Source organism: Ranitomeya variabilis, chromosome 3 (genome assembly GCF_051348905.1).
Source record: "Ranitomeya variabilis isolate aRanVar5 chromosome 3, aRanVar5.hap1, whole genome shotgun sequence".
Taxonomy (NCBI): Eukaryota; Metazoa; Chordata; class Amphibia; order Anura; family Dendrobatidae; genus Ranitomeya; species Ranitomeya variabilis.
Window position 1 is genome coordinate 684,266,541 of NC_135234.1, and position 19,693 is coordinate 684,286,233.

Sequence of the window (19,693 nt, forward strand, 5' to 3'; positions counted from 1 at the left end):
TTAGAATTTGGTATCGCTGGAATCACAACGTCGGTCGTTTTACTCGCACAATGAAGTCGCCTCCCGCTTGGAATTCTTTTTCCCAGTACAGTAAAATGAATGGCACCATTCACAAGGATAACTAGTCTCACAAAACACCACAAGCCCTGGGAGAAGGGGAAGAATTGGTTTTCTTTTTTAAGTGAGAAAATCAGGAAATGACCCAGTCACGATGGGGTTAAAAGGTGGGCACTTCCGGCGAGCACAGCATAGACCGTCCCAATGCCAGAAAGTTAGGAGCCAGTGCAGCGCCCCCCAGCGGTGGTGAGCAGGGCGGGAGCTGGAGCAGAGGTGGTACATAAGGGCGGGGAGGCGCCGCCCCCGTGATCTTCTCCCGCCATGCTGCAGCCTCTGTGCCTCCACCTGCTCCTGGGACTCGGGATCCAGTGGATCCTGTGGGCGGCGGCCGCTTTACTCCACACTGAGAGGTTCTATGACCTGGCAGGTAAGCTGCAGCCTGCCCCCCACTGCTGAGCGCCCAGCGCCGCTGCCTCCCACAGATCAGTACAGCGCTGCCGTCCGCCCGATCTCCGGACTGCGCCACTGGCGCTACAGATTCAGTTCACGCCTTATATATGCACTGACATTACTTGCCCTGAACATTAATGGCTGCCGGAGCGCTGATCACATGACGGACGCTTTCCTGTAACCTAGCAACTAAGGGCGGAGCTTGATAACGTTACATAAAGTCCAGAGCGCATGTGCAGTAGGCCCTAGCAGTAGCGAGTGATAGCGAGTAGGCAGCATTATAGCGCGGCTCTCACTGCGCAGCCGCACTGCGTGCCAACACTTCTACTCTGCACTGGGGTTTCATCTCAGAGCGCTGTGTATTTTTGGTGATAAAATAAATGAATGAGGACGTGTTTGTTTTTGTTGTTTTTTTGTTATTTTTTTTTTTAGCTGTACATAGTTCTTTATTTCCTTGTTTTTTTTTACTCTTACCTTGTGGTAAAAAAAAATCAAGTAAATTACATTAACCCTTTAATGACCAAGCCACATTGCTGATAATATACATTAATGTCTGGGCCTCATTATACAAATCTGACAATTGTCATTTTATGTATGTATAAATCAACACTATACTCCCTGATCCAATGTAATATATCTATATAATTGTCTAAGGGGCACTTCGTCTGTCTGCAACTTCCGTAACGGAAATCCCGCGTCGCTGATTGGTCGCGGCCGGCAGGCCATGACCAATCAGCAACAGGCTTAGTGCGGCCGCGAATTGGCCCCTCCCTACTCCCCTCTAGTCAGCGCCAGTGTGTCGCCCCATCCCGGACCAACTTTTTACTATTGATGCTGCCTATGCAGCATCAATAGTAAAAAGATATAATGTTAAAAATAATTAAAAAAAATTGTGCTATTCTCACCTTCCGCCATCCACCGATGCTGCGAGACTGCTAAGTCATCTGGGTAATTTTGCAATGCATCTCTGGGAACGGAAGCTGGCGGCAGCATCACGCGCACGGCACAGCTTCGGTGGATGCCGGAGGGTGAGTATATAACTATTTTTTTATTTTAATTTTTTTTTTCAACAGCGATATGGTGCCCACACTGCTGTATACTACATGGCCTGTGTTATATACTGCGTGGCCTGTGTTATATACTGCGTGGGCTGTGTTATATACTGCGTGGGCTGTGTTATATACTGCGTGGGCTGTGTTATATACTGCGTGGGCTGTGTTAGATACTGCGTGGGCTGTGTTATATACTGCGTGGGCTGTGTTATATACTGCGTGGGCTGTGTTAGATACTGCGTGGGCTGTGTTATATACTGCGTGGGCTGTGTTATATACTGCGTGGGCTGTGTTAGATACTGCGTGGGCTGTGTTAGATACTGCGTGGGCTGTGTTAGATACTGCGTGGGCAGTGTTAGATACTGCGTGGGCAGTGTTAGATACTGCGTGGGCAGTGTTAGATACTGCGTGGGCAGTGTTATATACTGCGTGGGCTGTGTTATATACTGCGTGGGCTGTGTTAGATACTGCGTGGGCTGTGTTATATACTGCGTGGGCTGTGTTATATACTGCGTGGGCTGTGTTAGATACTGCGTGGGCTGTGTTAGATACTGCGTGGGCTGTGTTAGATACTGCGTGGGCAGTGTTAGATACTGCGTGGGCAGTGTTAGATACTGCGTGGGCAGTGTTATATACTGCGTGGGCTGTGTTATATACTGCGTGGGCTGTGTTAGATACTGCGTGGGCTGTGTTAGATACTGCGTGGGCTGTGTTAGATACTGCGTGGGCTGTGTTAGATACTGCATGGCTGCTATATTATATTAACCCCATTTCAGGCTCTAAACATCAGCCCCTAGTCGCTAGCCCACGCCATTTTTTTCTTCCATTTTTTTAATAAATTAAACAGATATTGTGCTAAGGCCGGGGTCACACTTGTGACAAACTCGCACGAGTCTCTAGCATCAATACCCGACACTCTGGACCGGAGTGTGGACTGCATTTATTTCTATGTAGCTGAATGCTCCCATCCCCAGGAGTGCCGGGTATTGAAGTGTGAGACTCGAGTGAGTTTCTCACAAGTCTGACCCCTGCCTAACACAGATTTTGTGTGTCTCTTTATTTAACTCTTCATGTACCATTTTATCGTGTTTATTACTAAACATCGGGCTTGGTATCATCTATCTATAGATCTATCTATCTATTATCTATCTCTTTCTGTGTGTGTAAACATTATTCTTCAGTGGAGTATGTATATGGGAGGTTGGACAAAAAATGACATCACAATTCTTTTTTTTTTTTTTGTTCAATAATAGATCTTTAGTTAGCTTTCAAAAACGCATACAAATCCGCATGAAAATCCGCATCAAAACCGCAACTAATCCGCTCGGATTTTTACCTTCGTTTTCTACCAAGAGATGCAGAATCTGCACAGAAAATTCCGCAGGCAAATCTGCAATGTGTGCGCATACCCAATCAGTAGTTTTTCCCCAAATATGGGGTATCTGCGTACTTAGGAGACATTGCACAACAATTTTTCTGGTCCATTTTCTCCTGTTTCCCTTGTGAAAATAAAAAAAATTGGGTCTAATTTAAAATTTTTGTTACGAAAAGTTAAATGTTGATCTTTTCCTTCCACATTGCAAAAATTCCTGTGAAGCACCTGAAGGGTTAATAAACTTCTTGAATGTGGTTTTGAACACCTTGAGGGGTGTAGTTTTTAGATTGTTGTCACTTTTGGGTATTTTCTGCCATATAGAACCCTCAAACTTCAAATGTGATGTGGTCCCTAAAAAAATGGTTTTGTAAATTTTGTTGGAAATATCAGAAATCGCTGGTCAACTTTTAACCCTTCTAATATCCTAACAAAAAAATTATGTTTCCAAAATTGTGCTGATATAAAGTAGCCACGTGGGAAATGTTATTTATTAACTATTTTGTGTAACATGACTCCGATTTAAGGGCATAAAAATGTAAAATTTAAAATTTTTCACCAAATTTTCGAATTTTCATGAATAAATGCAAGTCATATTGAAGAAATTTTACCACTATCATGAAGTACAATATGTCACAAAAAACAATCTCAGAATCAGTGGATCCGTTGAAGCGTATAACCTCATAAAAAAGGGACGCTGGTCAGAATTGTAAAATTTGACGTGGTCAGGAAGGTAAAAACAGGCTTGGGGTGTAAAGGGGTTAAACCAGAGTTATGTTACACAAAATCATTGATAAATAACATTTACCACGTCTACTTTACATCTGCATCATTTTTTAAGAATATTTTTTTCCTATAAGTTAGAAGGGTTAAAAGTTTATCAGCAATTTCTTATTTTTCCAACAAAATTTACAAAACCTTTTTAGGGACCACCTCATATTTGAAGTGACTTGGAGGGACTCTGCCTATATTACAGAAAATAACCAACAGTGACACCATTCTAAAAACTGCACTCCTCAAAACCACATTCAAGAAGTTTATTAACTCTTACACAATTAATGCAATGTGGAAGGAAAAAAAATGAAGATTTTACTTTTTTTCAAAAATGTTTTACTTTTCTCCAATTTTTTGTATTTTTGCAAAATGTAACAGGAGAAAATGGACCCCAAACTGTGTTGTGCAGTTTCTCCTAAGTTTGAGGATACCCCATATGTGGGGGAAATCTACTGTTTGGGCGAACAGCAGGGCTTGGAAGTGAAGGAGGGCCATTTGACTTTTTGAATGCAAAATTGTCTGGAATAGATAGCGGGTGCCATGTCGGTGTTTGGAGAGCCCATGATGTGCCTAAAGAGTGGAAACCCCCTACAAGTGACCCCATTTTGGGATCTGCACCCCTTACGGAACTTATCTAAATGTGTGGTGAGCACGATGAAGTCACAAGTGCTTCACAGGAATGTTGAGCCATGAAAATAAAAAAAATATCTATTTTTTTCTAGAAAAATTCTCTTTTTCCTATAGAATTTTATAATGTTGAACCGTAAAAGTGAAAAGTACATTTTTCTCACAAAAATGTTGCTTAAGCTCAAAATGTTTCATTTTCACAAGGGTAGTGATAGAAAATGGACTGCAAAATTTGTTGTGCAGTTTCTCTTGAGTACACAGATACCCCAATATGTGGTGGAAAACTACTGTTTGGGCGCACGGCAGGGTTCGGAAGGGAAGGAGCACCATTTAACTTTTGGAGAACAAAATTGTCTGGAATAGATAGCGTTCACAATGTCGTGTTTGTTACCTCATTTTGGAAACTACAGGGAACTTGTCTAGAGGTGTAGTGAGCATCTTTAACCCACAGGTGCTTCACAGATTTTAATATATTGGACCGTGAAAATTAAAAAATACTTTTTTCCTCAAAATCTTTATTTTTAATCTTCACAGAGGTAACATGAGAAAATGGATAGCAAAATTTGTTGTTTAATTTCTCCTGAGTGCAGGGATACTTGATATGTTGTCATAAACTGTTGTTTGGGCTTAACAGGGCTTGGAAGGGAAGGAGCGTTTTATAATTTTGCATATTGACACGGTCATGTTGCTGCAGTGCAGTATAGCACAACCTCCACGGGGAGCATGAGAGGGAAGTAAGACTGCACACACAGAGCAGAAGCACAGACGCCAACAAGTGGCGAGAGAATGGTCAGACGAGTAAAAAAAAAACGTTAGAAGCAAAAGTACCAATAGTAGCAGCAGTATACGTGGTCAGGAACAAGCCAGGGGGTTCAGCAATGGTCAGAAGCGGATAAGACAAAAGGCAGAAGCTAGTCCGAATACGAGCCAAGTCAAAAACCGTAGAATCAAACCAACAAACAGGGAAACACTGGGAAAAGGACAGACAGAGGGAGTAAACAGACGCGGGTCAAGTCAGGGATCACAGCAGGACAGATCAAGAGCTACCAGAGTCGGGTTCACATGCTCAAGGCAGAACTATAGCTGACACTGCCAGCAGGATGCATCGGAGCTAACTTGCAAACCTGAACCCAGAATGAGGCAGAGCAAAGTTAACACTTTACATGATCCGCCTGGAAAAATGGCAGACAGGATAAAACCCTGGAACGGATCATGACAGACACCACATGTGTTTCACAAAATTTTATACCATTGAGCAGTGAAGAAAAAAAACTTACCACTAGAATGTTGTTTTAGCCCTAAATTTTATATTTTCACAAGGTAAAAAATAGGTAAAAATGACCACATAACTTGTCACACAATTTCTTGTGAAAGTGGCAATACCCCATATGTGGCAGTACAGTACTGCTTAACCACACTGCGAGACTCCGGAGGGACAGAGCGCTATTTGACTCTTGGAGAACAATTTTTCATAGAATAGTTTGCGGACTCCATATACAGAGCCCCTGAGTGCTAGCAGAGCAGGATTTCCCCCTTAAATGACCCCATTTTGGAAGCTACACCCCTCTGGAAATTTATCTACAGGTGTAGTGATGATTTTGCCTCCATGGCTGTTTTCCAAAAACAAGCAGCAGTGGATGTTGCTAAGTGAAAATGAAAACATGTCATTGTACTGCCTAGTACCTTGTAGTGCCCAGTACATTGTGCCTGGCTCGTGCTTCTGGAGACAGGGGCCATGTAATTAAGCAGGCATTCATCATTATGTTAATGCCAAACATGTGAACGCTAACTGAGGTTTAGGCATACTGTGGGGCTCAGGAGAAGGGATTAGGGAGCACAAATTTTGCTGGATTTCTTTTGGTGGGAGCCACATCACTTTTTCTAGAGCCTTTGCGCTACCAGTAATGTGGAAGCCCCCTACATTTCCATTAACAGATAGCAACCCTGAGTGGGAACTTTTTTTGTGGGTTGAGTAGAAGCTTTTCTTTGTAGCATTTTATGGTACAGAACATTTTGGATTAGTTCATATTTATGCTGGACACCACCAAAAAGAAGCCAGAAGGTATCCAGAGTAACTCTGCTGCCTCAGTAGTAAATGGATCCCTCGGGGTTTCATCCAAATCACGTATTTTGTAAATTTAGATGGAAACTCCAATATACAAGTGCTTCTCACTAAATGAAAATATCATCAACAAGTTAATTTATTTCAGTTCTTCAATACAAAAAGTGAAACTCGTATATTATATGGAGTCACTACAAACAGAGTGATCTATTTCAAGTGTTTATTTCTGTTAATGTTGATGATTATGGCTTAGAGCCAATGAAAACCCAAAAGTCATTATCTCCGTAAATTAGAATACTTTATAACACCAGCTTGAAAAATGATTTTAAAATCCAAAATATTGGCCTAGTTAAATGTATGTTCAGTAAATGCACTCAATACTTGGTCGGGGCTGCTTTTGCATCAATTACTGTGTCAATGCAGCGTGGAATGGAGGCGATCAGCCTGTGGCACTGCTGAGGTGTTATGGAAGCCCAGGTTGCTTTGATAGCAGCCTTCAGCTCGTCTGCATTGTTGGGTCTGGTGTCTCAGCTTCCTCTTGACAATACCAGGCAAGTCAGGCGTGTTTGCTGGCCAATCATGCACAGTGGTACTGTTGTTTTTAAACCAGGAATTGGTAGTTTTGGCAGTGTGGACAGGTGCCAAGTCCTGCTGGAGAATGAAATTTCCATCTCCAAAAAGCTTGTCGGCAGAGGGAAGCATGAAGTGCTCTAAAATTTCCTGGTAGATGGCTGCGCTTACTTTGGTCTAGATAAAAACAGTGGACCTACACCAGCAGATGACATGGCTCCCCAAACCATCACTGATTGTGGAAACTTCACACTAGACCTGAAGCAGCTTGGATTGTGGCCTATTCACTCTTCCTCCAGACTCTGGGACCTTGATTTCCAAATGAAATGCAAAATTTACTTTAATCTGAAAACAACACCTTGGACCACTGACAACAGTCCAGTTCCTTTTCTCCTCGGCCCAGGTAAGACACTTCTGGCATTGTCTATTGGTCAGGAGCGGCTTGACACAAGGAATGCGACACTTGTAGCCCATGTCATGGATATGTCTGTGTGTGGTTGCTCTTGAAGCAATGACTCCAGCAGCAGTCCAATCCTTGTGAATCTCCCCAAAATTTTTGAATGGCCTTTTCTTAATCCTTTCAAGGCTGTGGTTATCCTGGTTGTTTGTGCACTTTTTCCTTCCACTCAACTTTCCATTAATATGCTTGGATACAGCACTCTGTGAACAGCCAGCTTCTGTAGCAATCACCTTTTGTGGCTTTCCCTCCTTGTGGAGTGTGTCAATGACTGCCTTCTGGACATCTGTCAAGTCAGCAGTCTTCCTCATCATCGTGGATCCTACTGAAACAGACTAAAGGTACCTTCACACTAAGCGACTTTGCAGCGAGAACGACAACAATCCGTGACGTTGCAGCATCCTGGATAGCGATCTCGTTGTGTTTGACACGCAGCAGCGATCTGGATCCTGTTGTGATATCGCTGGTCGGAGCTAGAAGTCCAGAACTTTATTTCGTCGCTGATCACCCGCTGTCATCGCTGGATCGGCGTGTGTGACACCGATCCAGCAATGTGTTCACTTGTAACCAGGGTAAATATCGGGTTACTAAGCGCAGGGCCGCGCTTAGTAACCCGATATTTACCCTGGTTACCATTGTAAAAGTAAAAAAAACCACTACATACTCACCTTCTGATGTCTGTCACGTCCCCCGCTGGCGGCTTCCCTGCACTGAATGTGTCAGCGCCGGCCAGCCGTAAAGCAGAGCAAAGAGGTGACGTCACCGCTGCTGCCGGCGCTGACACATTCAGTCAGTGCAGGAAGCTCTCGGCAGCAGCACGTAACCCTGTGGACGCCGGGGGACGTGACAGACATCAGAATGTGAGTATGTAGTGTTTTTTTTTTTACTTTTACAATGGTAACCAGGGTAAACATCGGGTTACTACGCGCGGCCCTGCACTTAGTAACCCGATGTTTACCCTGGTTACCCGGGTGCTGCAGGGGGACTTCGGCATCGTTGAAGACAGTTTCAACGATGCCGAAGTCGTTCCCCTGATCGTTGGTCGCTGGAGAGAGCTGTCTGTGTGACAGCTCCCCAGCAACCACACAACGACTTACCAACGATCACATCGCTGGTCGTGATCGTTGGTAAGTCGTTTAGTGTAACGGTACCCTAAGGGACCTTTTTAAACACTTAGGAAGCCTTTGCAGGTTTTTTTTTGTTAATTACTCTAATTTATTGAGATAATGACTTTTGGGTGTTTGTTCACTGTAAGCCATAATCATCAACATTAACAGAAATAAACACTTGGAATAGATCACTCTGTTTGTAATGACTATATAATACATGAGTTTCACTTTTTTATATTGAAGAACTGAAATAAATTAACTTTTTTTTTTTTTTTGAAATTCATTATTTAGGTTTTCAAGTAACATAAACAAAATATCAAAACATTTATGCTCACAAGTACATCTCTATTATATATAGATACAAGAGAGACATGGAACACTGAAAGCAACAGGAGTTCAGTGCAAATATAGCTTGAAGTAGACAAATGAGCATGAAAAACATAAAAACAAACTGGTTCAGGCCTGGAAAAAGATAGCCTTAAATTGGATTATTAAACATATAGAGTAAGTAAAGGCCACAGGGTGTGACGGTAGGAAGTTTTCGCAAGCATTTTATTCATTTCTGGAAGTGAGGAAGGACATGAGGCTCATATAGAAGGCAAGTCAACCAAAAAAGGCTGGACAGCCAAGGTGGTGGGCACGGCCACGGCGTTGCATCATAGAACCCCGGGGAAAAGAGAGGTAGGGGGAAGAAGTCATTTATAGCACTGAATGTCTATACAGGTGAAAATGGGTTCATGGGGGGGGGGGTCATGGGGAGGGGCGGCCAAGTCCGCCCAAATGGGATGAAAATTCAATCCAGGGAAGCCAAGAGCTATGAAACTTCTCGTGTGAACGAGTTTCCCAGCTAGAAAGTTCTTCCAAGCGAAATAAGTCTTGGACCTTTGAGGTCCATTCTTTCAGCGTTGGGGAAGCTGATTGCCTCCAATGTGTAGAAATCAAATGTTTGGCAGCTGCAACTAGTATGGGAAGCAGCTCCTGTTTCCCTGGATTAAAAGTTGTGGAAGGGAGGGAAAGCAATACATCCTGGGGAGTCAGATCTCGCGACATTAAACCCATGTTGTGTAGAGATTTATTGATGTCAGTCCAGAATTGTGGTAGTTCTGGGCAGGACCAAAAGATATGCAGAAGAGTCCCTGTAGATTGGGAGCATCTCCAGCATAATGGGGAGTCCATTAGTCCAAAGTGGAAAAGTCGCTCTGGGGTTCTGTACCACCTAGAAAGAATTTTAAACGTGTTCTCTTGTAATAAAATACATCTAGAAAACCCGTGGGAGTTGGCAAGTACCTGTTTAGTTTCTCGGGGGGATAGTGTAATTTTTAATTCTGTCTCCCAGGAAGAGAGATAAAGTGGCTTAAATTGGTTTGGGGATTTTAAGAGATTAGCGTATAGCTTAGAAACTAACCTGGTAATTGGCGATTTCAGCCTAATCAGAAATTCTAGCCATAACCAGTCTGGGGGTTGTTTCTCGATTGATTTGAGTTTCGACATGATGTCAAATATGGTTTCTGCAGAAGGTTGGAGGGTTGTTTAGTCGCGTTAGATGGCCAATTGTCGATGCAATGAATCTGGACAGAAATTGAGAGATTGTGACATTAGGCAGGGAATCCCAAAGTCCGAAGGCATCTTTGTATTTAGGGTCTGTTAGCCAGGGAGTAACTTTGAGCGGAATATTATCGAGAAAATGGCACAATGGAGGACGGTTTGGGATAAGGGTACGTCTAATAGATAAGGTGTTAAAAAGTATGTCGTCGAATTTTTGTTGCGGGGGGATGGTAGATGTCCAGATATACCGATCAGCCCCTTTACCCAAAAGGGCCAATTCGAGTTGCGTGTTTAGGTTATCCGGGTTAGGTTTAACTAAGTTTATCCATCTAGCAAGGTGGATTGCTTTGTGATAGGTGCGAAAATCAGGCAAGCCGAGACCACCCTCGTCTTTGGGTAAAGAGAGGATTTTTAGAGGAAGTCTAGCTTTTTTATATTTCCACACAAACTGAGAGACCAATTGGTTAATTGAAAGGAAGAAAGAGTTAGGAAGAATTATAGGGACCATATTGATGATGTAGAAAATTTTAGGAAAGATGTAGGATTTTATAACATTTATCCTACCTATCCAAGATAGATATGGAAGGTCATACTTTCTTAAGTCTAGTTGTAGGTTGGCTAAGAGGGGAATGTAGTTATACTTATAAAGGGAGGAAGGGTCAGCCGTTAAGTAGATTCCAATTTATTTTAATTTGTCTACAGGCCAGTTAAAGGGGGTGTCCTTTCTTAATATTGAGACATCTGTGGTGCTAGCCGAGATATTTAAAGCTTCTGACTTATTCATATTTATTTTAAAGTTAGAAATCTCACCAAATTCTGCAAATAGTGACATAAGTCTGGGGAAAGATGAACTTGGGTTAGTGGTTAGAAGTAGGAGGTCATCAGCAAAAGCAGCCACCTTAACCTCTGTCTCGCCCACCTTAAGGCCTTTAATATCATTGTCTTGCCTTATCTTTTCCATCAGGGTTTCCATTACCACTATAAAAAGGGAAGGGGAAAGAGGACAGCCCTGCCTGGTGCCATTACGTATTTTAAAAGGTTCCGAGAAGATCCCGTTCACTCTCGACTCTAGCAGATGGATCCACATAAAGGGACATAATGGCATCTATGAAAGGGGGCGGGAAGGCAAATTTTTGTAATGCGTAAACCATATATTGCCAACTGATCCTGTCAAACGCTTTTTCAGCGTCAGTTGACAGGATGGCCAGCGGCGTCCTGGTCGTTCTGGCGTAAGAAATAGCATGTAGAACTTTTACAGAATTGTCTTTGCCTTCACGGCCTCTCACAAACCCCACCTGGTCAGGGCGAATAATCCCGCTTAATATTTTATTAATTCTTGAGGCCAGTATCTTAGCCCACAGTTTGAGGTCCGTATTTAGCAACGATATGGGACGGTAATTACTGCAGAGGCTGTCATCCCTCCCCTCTTTTGGTATGATGGCAATGTAAGCTTCCAGTGCTTGGCGGGGTGGGGTCATCCCTCTAAAAAGGAGTTAAAAAGATTTACTAGATGGGGTAGGAGGATGTCAGAGAATTTTTCATAGTATCCCACCGGGAATCCGTCAGGGCCGGGGGATTTACCGTTGGGGGTGTCTTTTAAAGTGTCCTCTACCTCTTTTAGTGTGACCTCAGCAAGAAGTGTATCACAGTCCCCAGGGGAAATTGTCGGGAGAGAGAGAGGGGCCAAGAAATTTTGAATTTTGGTTATGGCCATTGAGCAGTCTTTCATGTCGTCAGAGGGGGGGCAGATTGTAAAGAGATTCATAATATTGGCGGAAAGTCTCAGCACTTTCCTTAGAGTCCACAACTCTCTTGTTAGTCTTAGTGAGAATATGTTTAATGAATTTCTTTTCTTTTTGCTGTTTAAGCAGCTTTGCAGTGAGTTTGCTACTTCTGTTTCCATACATGTAGAAGCGATGTCTGCAGTACATGAACAGTTTTGCTGATTTCACGTTTAACAGATCTTTGAGTTTGTTGCGGAGGGAAATGAGTTCTTGAAGAGACTCACTCGATCTGGTAGTTTTAGGGTATGTGCACACGTTGCGGATTTCTTGCAGAAATTTCCTGAAGAAAACCGGAAATTTTCTGCAAGAAATCCGCATTTTTTTTTTGCGTTTTTTTTCCGTTTTTTTTGCGTTTTTTTAGCATTCTGCAAGCGTAATTAGCTTGCAGAATGCTAAAGTTTTCCAAGCGATCTGTAGCATCGCTTGGAAAACTGACTGACAGGTTGGTCACACTTGTCAAACATAGTGTTTGACAAGTGTGACCAACTTTTTACTATAGATGCAGCTTATGCAGCATCTATAGTAAAAGATAGAATGTTTAAAAATAATTAAAAAAATAAAAAAATGGTTATACTCACCCAGACATCTCCTCAGCGGCGGCCGTTCCTCTTCCTATAGCTGGTGTGTGCGCACAGGACCTTCCGTGACGTCACGGTCACGTGAGCGGTCACATGACCGCTCACGACCAATCACAGGACAGTGACGTCATCGGCAGGGTCCTTCACCGCACATCAGCTACAGGAACCGAAGCGACAGCGTGCAGTGGAGGCGGGAAGACATCGAGGGTGAGTATAGGACTATTTTTTATTTTAATTCTTATTTTTTGACCACTTATATGGTGCCCAGTGCGTGGAGGAGAGTCTCCTCTCCTCCACCCTGGGTACCAACCGCACATAATCTGCTTACTTCCCGCATGGTGGGCACAGCCCCGTGCGGGAAGTAAGCAGATCAATGGACCCCTAGGTGTGCGGAATCCCCTGCAATTCCGCATTTTAATGAACATGTTGCTTTTTTTTCCGCGATGCGATTTTTTCGCGGAAAAAAAGGCTACATTTGCACAAAAAATGCGGAATACACTAGTAATAATAGGAGGCATATGTAAGCGTTTTTATCACGTTTTTATAGCGAAAAAACGCGAAAAATACTTAACGTGTGCACATGGCCTTATGCGTGCGTTCTGATAAGTTAATTTGATGTAGAAGAGACTGAATCTCTTTATCTCTCTGCTTTTTGATGTACGAACTTAAAGAGATAAGTTCCCCTCTGAGGACGGCCTTATGTGTTTCCCAGATGATGGGAGAGATTTGCCCAGTGTTAATATTTTCATCAAAGAATCGAGAAATGGAGGTTTTTAAGCTGCTCACATGTTTTGGATTGTCTAGCAGTGATTCGTTTAATCGCCATGTCATGGTAGCTCTAGGTAAGGTGGAGATTAGTATTTCCAGGAAAATAGGTGCGTGGTCCGAAATTGTAATTTCTCCAATACGGGAAGATTTGATTAAGTGTAGAGTGCGAGATTGCACAAGTAAATAATCTATACGGTGGTATGAATTATGTGGAGGCTAAAAAAAGGTGTAATCTTTTGTGGTGGGGAAAAAGTTACGCCAAGGATCAACTAATTGAAGAGATCTTAGTTTATTTAGGAATTTTTGTCTCGATCTCTGAGGTATGGGGGAGGAACCACTGGAAGCATCTATACTTGGTTGTAGCGTTAAGTTTAGGTCGCCCCCCACGATCAGTAACCCTTCCTGGAAAAGATGGAGGGTATCTAGCGTTCTAATGAGCCATTGAGTTTGGTTGGTGTTGGGAGCGTATAGATTGGCTAGGGTAATTTTCGTGTTGGCCAATAGACCTTTTACAAAAATATATCTGCCCTCCGAATCTGCCAAACTGTCACCGAATGTAAAGGGAAGTCCCTTTTTAAGTGTTGTGCTCACACCTTTAGAAGCAGAGGAGGAGCAACTATTATACCAAGTGGGGAAAGAAGAGAATGACATATTCGGAGCTCTACCTATTTTAAAGTGTGTTTCTTGTAGAAACACTATTTGTGCAGATTGTTTCTTCAGCAATTAAAGGGTTTGATTGCGCTTCGCGGGGGAGTTAAGGCCTTTCACGTTAAAGGATGCCACCGTGACCGAGCCCACATCAGACCCACCTTCAGCCATCAGTCCTGTCCTCAAGGTCCTCCGTCACACCGTAGAGCCTGAAAAAACAATATAACAAGGTAAATAACCAACTTTGTACAGTATAGTACTCGCCCATCGCAGGTGGGGGGTATAAAGACCCAAACATGAGCGAGATTTGTTCAAGTGGTGATCTTTAGAAAAAAGATTACTGAAAAATCAAAACAGAAAATGGGGAATTGTTCCCGAAAAACCTGTGAATCAAAAATAAAGAAGAATATAAAACCAAGATAAACAACAGGAGGAGACCTCTCGACTCTATATAAGTCAGTCTCCATTACAGGCGAAAAATGACCTAGTGAAAAATAGTATTAACGGCAATAAATTGCGCCTATTCAAGGCAGTCTATCAAGAAATAAATTAACATTTTGATGATATTCTAATTTAGTGAGAAGCACTTGTAAATCAGTGTTTCCTTCTAAATTTACAAAATACGTGATTCGGATGAAACCCCCGAGAGATCCATTTACTACTGAGGCAGCAATTTCTGGCTTCTGATTGGTGGTGCCCATGTTTTAAGAGGTGCAGAAAACAGGTTGAAATTGATTTTATAGAGGCCTAAAAAGACAGCCAGATCATAGGCCAGACAGTGTCCACAGTGCCTCCATATGCCTCACTATAGGGAATCTTCCACCGGGGGTTCTGTCTGAATCGCGTATTTCAGAAATTTACAAGTAAACTCCGGTGTCAGTGCCCAACGTAGAGAGCTGGATAAATGTGCGCCGAGCCTTACTCCGATCTATAGGAGGCAGAATGAACAGCAGGTGAAGAATTGGTTTTATTTATTTTTTACGCCGTTCCTTGTGCGGTATAAGTGATTAGACTACTTTATTCTTTGGATCGGTGAGATTACAGCAATACCAGATTTATATCAGTATTTTTTTGTTTGGTTGCTGTCACGCACTAAAATATGCTTTTTATGCAAAAAAAAGTTTTTGCATCGCTATATTTTGAGAACTATAATTTTTCCACATTTCTTCCGACAGAGTAATGTAAGGGATTGTTCTTTGTTGGACAGGTTGATGGTTTTTATTGGTACCATTTTTGGGCACATGACATTTTTTGATCGCTTTTTATTACGATACTGAGCGTGCACATAAAGTGCAGCACAGATTCAAATCAACTAAAAGCCGAGATCCTGAGATCAGGAACAGAACAAACATTTATAGGACATTTCATAACTTTCCCAAATTATTATAAAAACACTAGATAGTGGCCCGATTCTAACGCACCGGGTATTCTAGAATATGTATGCGTAGTGTATAGCACAGCCAACTTAGTATATTGCGCAGCCCACGCAGTACATTGCGCAGCCCACGCAGTACATTGCGCAGCCCACGCAGTACATTGCGCAGCCCACGCAGTACATTGCGCAGCCCACGTAGTATATTGCGCAGCCCACGTAGTATATTGCGCAGCCCACATAGTATATTGCGGAGCCCACGTGGTATATTGCGGAGCCCACGTTATATATTGCGCAGCCCACGTAGTATATTGCCCAGCCCATGTAGTATATAGCAATGTGGGCATCATATCCCTGTTAAAAAAAAAAAAAAAGAAATAAAATAAAAAAGTTATATACTCACCTTCCGGAGCCCCCGGATCCAAGCGAAGCAGTTACCGACGCTGCTCGTGCGCTCTGGTCTCCAGAGTTCATTGCGGTCTCGCGAGATGATGACGTAGCGGTCTCGCGAGACCACTATGTCATCATCTCGCAAGATCGCAGCATGGACCGGTTACTGGAGCGGGAAAGGCCTGTTGTCCATCCGGGGGCCGACAGACAGTGAGTATATAACGATTTTTAATTTTTTTTATTATCTTTAACATTAGATCGTTTTACTATTCATGCCGCATAGGCAGCATGAATAGTAAAAAGTTGGTCACACAGGGTTAATAGCAGCGTAAACCGAGTGCGTTACACCGCGGTCAACGCTGCCATTAACCCTGTGTGAGCGCAGACTGGAGGAAAGTACGGAGCGGGCACTGACTGCGGGAAGAAAGGAGCGGCCATTTTTCCGCCGGACTGTGCCCGTCGCTGATTGGTCGTGGCAAAACAGCGACCAATGAATATCCGTGACAGACAGAAGGACGGAAGTGACCCTTAGACAATTATAAAAGTAGATTTACAGCACATCCTGCATTGTACTACTGTAACCAAAGTATTATATATATATATATATATATATATATATATATATATATATATATATATATATATATATATATATATATATATAATAATATATTTTAGGAGACGGAGTCAGTCTATTTTAAACCGACTCCACAAAAATGGACATAAACTCCGACTCCACAGCCCTGACAGCAATACCACATTTATATCATATCTTTTATATTTTGTCGCTTCTACACAATAAAAACTATTCTGAGAACTGTAACTCTTTTTCTACTGGTGGAGCTGAATGGTGGCTTCTTTTTTGGAGGACAAGATGATGTTTTCAGCAATACCAATTTTATTTATATTCGCCTTTTTAAGCTTTTTATTCCAATTTTTGTTTGGCATGGTGAAAAAGCAGTTTTTTGCCTTGTGTTTTTTTTTTTAGACCTGTGTGTTTATACAGGTAGTTCTTCTGTTTCACCCTGCCTATGCCTGGGTCTCACAGGCCACTGTACTTGGCACACCATGAGATCATTGTTTGACCTTCAGGTGCAATGACAACCATCGGCTCCTTGTGATTTTGTCACAGGGAGCAGATTGTTGTGAGAAAGGGAGCCCACTCCCTCTCAGAACCTTCCAAATGCCACGATCATTATCGATCACAGCATCTAGAGCGTTATTAAGCCAAGGGCTGTGTCGGCATCGTACCTGGTTGTTACTGCAGGAGCTCGGCTGTCAGCTGAGCCGATCTCCTGGCGGTGATCGTGTGGGGAAGTTCATGTATTTGTATGCAGCTGTCACGGCCCTTGTCAGACACTCCAAATTCATGGAGAGACATTGACTTTATCTTGAATCAAGAGCCTCTGACTCCACCATGCCCCTCCATCAATGCCAGTGAGAAAATCGCCAATCTTGATGAATCGGGGGCCTTTTACTATAGAACGCAAATAGTGAATTTAAAAAAAAAACCAAATGGCAAAAATAATTTTTAAGCTCATGCATTTAAAGGGAACCTGTCACCCCCAAAATCGAAGGTGAGCTAAGCCCACTGGCATCAGGGGCTTATCTACAGCATTCTGGAATGCTGTAGATAAGCCCCCGATGTATCCTGAAAGATGAGAAAAAGAGGTTGCTGTGAACTCATAATGACCTGGAGAATCATAATGGCAGGTCAGTTTTAGCATTTAGTGAACATGGTTAAAAAAAAAAAAAAAAAAAACTGTGGAATTGCAATTTTTTTGCAATTTCACCGCACTGGGAATTTTTTTCTGTTTTCCAGTACACAATATCTTAAAACCAAAGGTGGTGTTCAAAAATACAACTCGTCCTTCAAAAAACAAGCCCTCACATGGCCATATTGACCAAAAAATAAAAAAGTTAAGCCTCTGGGATGAAGAGGAGCAAAAAATGGAAATTGAAAAACTGAAATACCCCTGGTCGTTAAGGGGTTTAGCAGTATTTTTGACTAAGTATTGTGTAGTTATGAATAGATTCAAAGAGGAATCCACATCACTACTTTTTTTCTGTAGCTAGGTTTTACAAAATCTCATTGTGAAAAAAAAGGCTAAAAAACCTCAAGCATGAACAGAAAAGTAGACTTTTCATTTGAATAAGTATTTGAAGCAGTCTTAGAGGAGGATTTTGGAATAGATGCATTTTAAAACCTTCCTCACAAAATTGTTTGTATACTTTGAGGTGGATTTCAAATGGAATCTGTTCTTAAAATAACGTTTTGTGGATGGACGTTTCCTAGGCGAACTGATTCAGGGAAAAGCCATTGGTTTTGGCTTCACTGGCGGTCACGCTGTGGTTGTACTATAAGTATCAAGCGTAGAATGTACATACTACCTTTTAACTGCTTCACAGCTTCTGATTCCTTAAGCGGTTAAAGAAAGTAACAAGAGACTGAACAGCAATGTCGTTTTTACGTTGCTTTGCATTATGTTCACTTTTTTTGCGGCTTATTGGTGATTATTCCAGGCGGAATCCGACTAAAAAAGTCATTATGTGCTCATAGCCTTGGAGGCACTGGTGTAATTCCCCATATCTGTGCGTAACACAGATATTTTATTGTGAACCTGCTCATATTAATGATAGTAATAGCAATAATAATGGTTATTTAACCTTATTGTACACTAGTTAATACTCCTAATTTATAATTTAGGAATAATCCCAGCCCCAGTACTTCTTGCCTCCTCTGATGTCTTCACTTCAGGTAGAGAAAATGAAAGGTCAAGTCTTGTCTTTGTCATCTGTGACCTTACACAGTAGAAAACCTGACAGTAAATGTGTAATGAGATGAGATAACATATAGCGGTGCTGCTGTTCGTATTGATCACACTTCTAGTTAAACATCAGATCATTTCTACCAAAAATAGAATGTTTCTCATGTATTCACCGCACCTGGTGCCTCCTGCTGCCTCCTCTCCTCAGCTCACTGTTCCTTTCCTCCTGGTTCCAAACCTTTCCGATCTCACAGCACACGGAAGGTGTACTTTAGATTTACCACTGTACTCCCCCTACCTCAAGACAGTGCCACCCTTTCTCTTAATTCCACTGTGAACTTTTGCTTTCTCGACATTGCTACGCCTGTTTGCATAGCTCACAAGGTGGGCATGTAGCTTAATTTATTTTGTAGTAACCTTATTTAGCAAAATAATACAGGCATGTGGCATGTCTTTCGATGTGCCTATAGTGTGGGTGCGATAGTTTGCTATGACAACCGGGGATCTGTTAGGCTACTTTCACACATCAGGCTTTTTGTTTAAGGCACAATCCGGCCAAATAGTCGTTTCCGGCGGACGGACAAAACGTCTACTGCAACTTTTGTTTGTCCGGCGGAAAAAACGCACAGTGACGGAATCGGCCAAAAACAGATGAAACGGAGGTGTGAAAGAAGAATCCAGCGTCACAGTATTTTCCATGCAAATTATGGAGATTTTCCGTTCCCCTCTCCCTCTCCCCCTCCCTCTCTCTCTCTCTCCCTGCGCCGTAAGGAAGACCGGATCCGGCTAAAAAACTGATCCGGCGCATCAGTTTTTTAAAAAAATGTCAGATCCGTTTTTTACAACATTAGCCGGATTTAAGGCCCCGTCTCACATAGCGATTTACCAACGATCACGACCAGCGATACGACCTGGCCGTGATCGTTGGTAAGTCGTTGTGTGGTCGCTGGGGAGCTGTCACACAGACCGCTCTCTCCAGCGACCAACGATCAGGGGAACGACTTCGGCATCGTTGAAACTGTCTTCAACGATGCCGAAGTCCCCCTGCAGCACCCGGGTAACCAGGGTAAACATCGGGTTACTAAGCGCAGGGCCGCGCTTAGTAACCCGATGTTTACCCTGGTTACCAAAAAAAACAAACAGTACATACTCACCATCTGATGTCCGTCAGGTCCCTTGCCGTCTGCTTCCCGCTCTGACTGAGTGCCGCCGTACAGTGAGAGCAGAGCGCAGCCGTGACGTCACTGCTGTGCTGTGCTTTCACTTTACGGCCGGCAGTCAGTCAGAGCAGGAAGCAGACGGCAAGGGAC

The 19,693-nt window shown here is 42.7% G+C and overlaps 1 protein-coding gene across 1 annotated transcript in view; it reads left to right on the forward strand.

The window, feature by feature from the left end:
• Positions 1-250: 250 nt before the first annotated feature.
• LOC143817014 (uncharacterized) overlaps positions 251-19,693 on the forward strand; it is a 51,058-nt gene continuing 31,615 nt past the window's right edge. The window contains exon 1 of the mRNA XM_077298057.1: positions 251-484. Coding sequence (XP_077154172.1) covers positions 379-484 — 106 coding nt within the window. The 5' untranslated portion in view covers positions 251-378. The remainder of the gene's footprint in view (positions 485-19,693) is intronic.